We start from the raw sequence: 6,989 nt of genomic DNA on the forward strand, positions 1-6,989 counted from the left end.
ATGACTTTTTATTTTAAAAAAAACACAACAAAAATACATTATAATACGTCTGTAAGATAAAAATAACTTTATTTTTTCAATACACTTGAGAAAAAAATAACTAAAGGCATAAAATATAGTTTATTTTAAAAATCTTTCAATTGAAATTTGTTGAATGTATTTATCAATTGTTTTTTTGTTTGTTCATAGAAAAAATATATTCCATAATGTAGAGATTTATTTTGATCTTTTTACTTTCTTAAAAGTATTTTTATGTCATTAATGATATTTCAAACAAAGTATTTATATGAAACCTTAAAAAAGTAATGAAGAAAGATGATTTTGTATTTAAAAAAAACAACAACAAAAATACAATTCTTAACCAAAAAATATCTATGCACCTATTATACCGTCACATCATTGTAAACCCTCCAAAAACTTTCTTATAAATAATTTTTTAGCAAAATTTATATCGTTAAATAATTGTTCTTAATTACTTTTTTAATCTATCAAAGTAAAAGGTTACACTTTAATATAGATGTAACAGAGAAACATCTTTTCGAAAAATTTGGTAATTGTTTAAACATCTGGAAATATTTTTAAAGTAGTCTACACTCACTTTTTATATTCTTCCATCCTCTCTTGAAAAAAAGAGTCAAAGTAAACTTTATATATCAAATCAATACGCGTCAGATTTTACAGTCGAAAAGTTTCACTAAAATAAACAGGGTTTTTGTTTTTTTTTATCTAAGTTCAGTTGACCTTTAATAACTTAATTTAATATCGGTAAAAAAATTATTTGTCTATTGAACTCTTTTCCTAAAATAAGCTCTATCGATGGCATAATTCATCCATTCACCTTTCCTATCTTCGTATGGAACTAACAGAGTGTGAACATTATTGTCAAACTGAACTTTTTTTTCATTGATAACTCTCTCTGCCTTGCATTCATCGTGTTTCATATCAGGCGCTCACTGAGCCATAACTGTATGTTTTAATAAAATTTCTTCAGTTCCCCAGCCGTCGGCAAAATTGTAACCGTTTCGGGTCACTTCTCTAAAATCTCATATACAGACTTTCTTATTGTCAAACCAACGACTCTCATTCAATGTCCACGTTTTGGGGTTTTTCTCATCTTTTTTTAATGCACTCCATGCTATAATTTTCCATTTGTACTGTACTCCTTGACAATCCATAATGAAATGATTGGTTTTACATAAATGAATAAACTAAAAATCTTTTTTTTTTGCGCATGCTCATTATTTGGTATAGTAATCAACTCTATAATGAATATGCTTCTATGCAAACTCTATAACAATACCTTTCTAATTATAACAATGACAAACAAGCTCTGTACAGAACCTTTTCTATAAATAGCTATGTTATCACCTCTATATTCAATCCTCCAATGAAAACACGACCTCTATAAATTTACTGTTCTAAAAAGTCCCCCTCTATAAGGCCTCAATAGTAACTACGTCATCACCTCTATATTCAATCCTCCAATGAGAACACGACCTCTATATTGCTACCTTTTCTAAAAATAGTGATGAAAAATCACCTCTATAATACAACCTCTCTAAAACAACATCAGAAACGACCTCGATAAATTTACTTTTCTAAAAACACCCTCTAGGAGACCCTATCAATTACGTCATCACCTAAAACCTCACCTCTATAAGGGCCTACATGCTGCTATTACATGTTCCTTATCATCATCTCCAATTTGTGCCAAAACATAACCTATTGCCATTCCAGACGCATCGCAAAATAAAATAAATTGTTTTTGAAAATTTGGATACGCTAAAAAATTGGAGTATTGGTGTTGAACTTGTTTCATGAATCAAAAGCATTTGACAATTTGTTGTCCATTTAAACACCGTTTCTTTGTTAACCAAATCTATTTAAAGGTAACGCAATTTTGGAATAACCTTTTACCAAATTTTCGATAATAATTTGCTAGACCCAAAACTGCGACATCATGCTGATTTTTAGGTAAAGGACTATGATTTTACCCTTAGTCAATTTTTGATGGATTTACTTTTATTCCGTCTTTTGATATAATATGTCCCAAATAAATTTACTTTGGTTTTTGCAAATGAACCCTTTTAGTGCGTTTTAAATGTCAAATTTGCGTCTCGTAATCTTAGAAAAACTAAATTAAAGATGTTTTAAATGATTTTTTTAAATCTTACTGACCATATCATAAATCATCCAATTTAAAACCAAACAATAGATTTCCACCGTAAACCTTTCCCAAATCGATATTTTCCCTGAGCTTTTAAAAGTCGCAGGTTCAATTTTCCAAACCCCTTTTATGCCCCAATAAAAGATTTTTTTTTTGTTTTCATCTTTAAGGCAATTTTCCCAAAACCCCCAAACCCCAAATTTGGGGGAAAAATTAGCTTTGTTTGACCCACCCCATCAAAAACATCAAATTAAAACCCTAAACGGAAAATTTTAAGTTTAGTGACCGAATTCCTTTTCTAAAAGTCAATCGAAAAATTTTAAAAATTAGCGTTTTTTACTAAAAAACCGGAGAACAAAACAAAGACTTTTTTCAATTTTAAAACGTATTGAAAAATTTGTTTTTTTTTTTAAAATTTCCAACTTTTTTGGGCGAGTTCATAGGGCGAGGGAAAAGGTTTTTAAGTTTCTGTTTTGTTGGGTGGTAAAAAATTTGGCTTTTTCCCCCAAATTTTGAAAAATCATTTGCAAATACATAAAGTTTTTATTAATAAAATTTTTTTTGGGAAAAATTTTTTTTTGTTAACGAAAAACGGGTGTCAAATTTTTAACGGTTTAAAAGTTAAATTTTGATTTGCAAATTGTGTTTTTTCCCTCCTGGAATAAATACTTTTGGGACGGACGGGGGGACCAAAGAACATAATGTACCGGGTCAAACATTTTTTTATGGTGCATTTGGGTAATTGATAAATTTATGTTTAAATTTTTAAAATTTTCTGGGGGGGTGAAAACAAAAATTTTCAAAAAATGAAAAATTTCAATTTTTAAAATTTGGTTTTTTAAACCCCCCCAGTTTAAAATTTAAAAATTTTCAACAAAGACTAAAAAACCCGCTTCGGGGCCCATTAAAATTTCAAACACTTTTCGATTGCGGCTGCTTTTGTTTTTTGCCTCGGTATGGTTTTTGAGTCGCGGGGAGTTTTTTTGGAAATTTGCAAAGCCGTTTGGTTGTACGGTTTAAATTTTTTTTGAGACTCTGGCAACCCCTTACTCAGGGATTTAAACCTTTCAAACCAAATTTAATTCCCTTTTTACCTTCTTTTTTTTGCGATTAGATTTTTGAATTTTATTTTTAAAATTTTTAGTTTTATTTTTGGGAAAATTTAAAATTTTGAGATTTTCTCTTATAACCAGGGTTTTGCAAATTTTTAAAATTTTAAAAACTTTTTTGGGGATAAAAGGGGAACTTTTGCGAAACAAAAAATGATTGTTGCAACCTTTAAAAAGACCAATCTTTACAAATTTAACAGAATCATTCAGGCTGGGCAACTTGAATCATCCCTCACTGCCAGACAAAAATTAAAATTCGGGGGCGATCATCGGGGTGTTGTGGGAAATTTCCGCTGCTTGGGAGTAGTGAATTCACGGGGAACGCGATCTAGTCGTTTTTTTGACCCATTTTCCCCGGCCCTTTTTGCTTTTTGGCCTGTAAAAAGGTTTTTTTTGTAAAGGAGATAAATTATTCTAACCCCTTTTCTGAAAAAAGGTGGCCGTTTCGCTACAAATGGGGAAAAAATTTTTTTGCGGGGGTATACGGTTTATTTCACTAAATTCGGGGTTTTTCATAGTTTCTTTTTTAATTTTTAATTTTGACAACAAAATTTGCATACGTTTCTAACGTTGTAATTTGACTTGGTTGAGATTTTTCTGCCAAAATTGCAATTTGCCTTAACTGTTCCATTGTTTTGGGATTCTGCGTAACAACATGTGTTTTAATATCAGATCTTAAACCATTCATTGCAACTGAAAGTAAAACTTTTTCTGGAATATTCTTAATTGTTCCCTTTTTTATAAGTTTTGTTAACAAATCTTCAACAGATTCTGTTTTTTCTTGTTTCAATTGTAATACCGACAAATCCAAAAAAAATTCTAATTCTGTAAATCTTTCCTGAAAAAGAGATGTTAGTAGCGTTGCGTTAATTTTTTGTTCATACGGTAATGAATCATACCATACTTTGGCATGACCCTCTAAATAAAACGGAAAAGCATTAACCTCCTTGGAATCTGGTAAATCATGAAATTTGGCCCACTGGGTAAAACTTTGTAACCTTGCTTTGACATTCTGAGTACCATCTCCTTTAAATTTTTCTAATTTGATAAGTGAAGACATTTTAAAGGTAGACAAAAGAGAGCTTCTACCTGCTGTTTGTACTGTGTCATGTAGTTCTCGTTGCTACATATTCCTGGCTGATGCTAGGGAGGTTCTCCGGTGCGTTGTTAATGTCCGGGACCTGATGTGCGTCCGGGGCGTTGTATCCGTCCGCGTTGATATGCTGTAAGCGTTGATTACGTCCAGGGAATCGATTCGGTCCCGGGTGTTGAAGAGCATCCCAGGCATTGTTTGCGTCCGTGGTAATGATCAGACGATGCTGTGGAGGCGCTGTTGCTTTAGGTTTGTGTCCCAATTGTGTCCGTTATGTCGTTGATGGCTTTTCCGTGGGGCGGCTAGGACAAGTTGGAAACCCGGATTCCACCACTATATCATAACGCTCGATCCCGGTTTCTCCACTACTATATCATAACGATTTCAGTACTGTTTTATAAAATTCCACTAGGGAGTTATATGGAGTGTTATGATATTTAATTTGATCCTCAAGATCTTATTCCCGACATATCCACACCTGGCGGGTGCCCTAGCCAAGGTGCTACTGGAAAGTCTCCTCCTCTACATGAGGAGTAGCCCGTGTCCCAGTCTGTTTAAAAAGAGGAGGCAGAAAGACAGCTTCCAGATGACTACTGGAGAGCTGCGTTTCCCGCACCCCAATTTTATACGCACAGACACTGCGCTAAAACATTCTCCTCCTAATAAGTAAATGCGATCAAGTGCATACTAATGATCTGACGCAGCGTGGTCAGTGGTAGCATTTTATTTATAGCGAGCGCAGCTCGCCGGCGCGCAGCGCCGGCGCGAAGCGAGCTCTAACGGCAAGGCGTGTGTGAATAGAAAATTCGGACCAGTTGCACATTCATTCAACGGATTTTTTTGGCGTCAGTAAATCGGACCAGTAATGCATTGTTTTAATCGTCCCAGTAGTTCCCTGTAATCATGGCAATTTTTATCACTTCACACTCTCACGAGAATCAGCAAGACAATAAAAAGAATAACGATGTATACGACATACAGTCAGTTACCTCTAAAGTTCACTTCAGTACACTCTCAATCAAAAAAAAAATAATAATCGAGTGACGTCACAAAGGGTTTGCACATTGATCCGATAGATTTTTTCGGCGTCAGTAAATTTGGACCCACAATTCATAGTACCAATGGTTTCCAAGTCCTCGCGTTCTCGCGAGAATCAAAGTAAAACTTTGAGAAGCATATAAGATGTGTAATTTTAAGAACATCATGCTTTTGAAGTAAATAAAACAGTATTCTTCGCTTACTTTTATTTCTCAGGGGAGTTTTAATGAGTCAGACGACACTTAAACGTGAACTTTGACGTCACAATAAGGGGAAATTACTCTAACTGAAGTTATCAATTGTAAATCTGCTGAAATTACCAAAATCCTCTCAAAATCTTTAGATATAGGAAACAGTTGTAACTTGCACTCATTTGGATGAATGCTCACATTTATTGTATTCACTATAATTACGGTAATTTCCAGTAACGTACACGTAGCATCGGTTTTTTTAAAAGCGGGTGGGGGTGGGGGGGTGGATGACAGCCTCATCCAAAAAAATTTTACAAGCAAAAAGAAAAAAAAGTTAATTCTCAAAATTCTGAAAATTCTAATACTTCAGCTCTTTAGCAGTTCAATGGTTTCTTTATTTTCACTTCCTTTTATTACATGCTCCCAATCCCAAGTGTGTGGTGGGGGGGGGGGGCAACTCCATGTTCGTTTAATATGATAAGCAAATATTTTTAAGCGTAAATTAAAAAAAATTAGTAATTAATAAGAAAAAATGTCGACTGCAAAAAAGGGGATGAACTGATGTTACAATCACTTTAAAATTGGGAGATACAGTGCAATGAACATTTATATTAAAATCTTTAATATGTTTTACGGTGCTACCGTTGTGGCGAGCGCAGCAAGAATTACACATACCTTGCATCATTGTCGTCTTAGTGTTATTTAGTTATCAACGAGCGTTAAATAATTTTTTGAGAGAGAGAGAGAGAGAAAAAAAGAGAGAGAGATTATTATATAATATTTCTAAGTTTAAATAAATTCTTACAAAATACATAGACTTGCTTCCCTAAAACCGTTCTTTACTTTTGGAGAGAATTGATCCGTCTGTAAAATATAATTTTTGTTTAATTTGGTCAAAAGTGTTAACGATAAATACAGTATTTTTTTTGTTCCTTTATTTTTCCCTGTTCATAATTTTTTTTTAAATTCGTTTATTTTTGCATTCTAATTACATACGTTATCCGTGCCCCCGGTCTCTGTTTGTAGGTGTGTAATTTCACATTTTCTAATTTAATGGTTTGACTATATGCAATATCTGCATAATTTTTTTAACTGTTTATTTTTTCTCTTTATTTTTTTTTTATTTAGTTCAAAATGTCCTATTTTTTTAATTTCCCCCCTACTCATACTTACTGTACATGCATGCAAAATTAGCTTAAAATTGGATCGATATGACAGTAAACTGTGGATCTTGCTAGTATATATATAATTTCTCTATCAAAAAAAAAATTAAAAACAATTCATATGTCAATGAGGCAGGTATCGCAGTCTATACTGAAATACATGTAGCTAGTGCAAGCGTTACATATGTTTGATCCACCTCTAAATTTATCGCGGGAAATATAGCGCGA

The 6,989-nt window shown here is 33.1% G+C and overlaps 1 protein-coding gene across 1 annotated transcript; it reads right to left on the reverse strand.

The window, feature by feature from the left end:
• Nucleotides 1-3,802: 3,802 nt before the first annotated feature.
• On the reverse strand, nt 3,803-4,369 carry LOC132734262 (uncharacterized). The gene has a single exon (XM_060720966.1). It carries the CDS (start codon nt 4,334-4,336, stop codon nt 3,803-3,805), a length of 534 nt encoding a protein of 177 aa, XP_060576949.1. The 5' UTR covers nt 4,337-4,369.
• Between the last annotated feature and the right edge of the window lie 2,620 nt (nt 4,370-6,989).

The sequence above is a fragment of the Ruditapes philippinarum genome, unplaced genomic scaffold, assembly GCF_026571515.1.
Source record: "Ruditapes philippinarum isolate M1 unplaced genomic scaffold, ASM2657151v2 ctg4211_1_1_1_1, whole genome shotgun sequence".
Classification (NCBI taxonomy): domain Eukaryota; kingdom Metazoa; phylum Mollusca; class Bivalvia; order Venerida; family Veneridae; genus Ruditapes; species Ruditapes philippinarum.

Bases quoted from the DNA above. Each gene is read 5' to 3' on its own strand.
- LOC132734262 (XM_060720966.1), bottom strand. From the start codon at position 4,336: ATGTCTTCACTTATCAAATTAGAAAAATTTAAAGGAGATGGTACTCAG.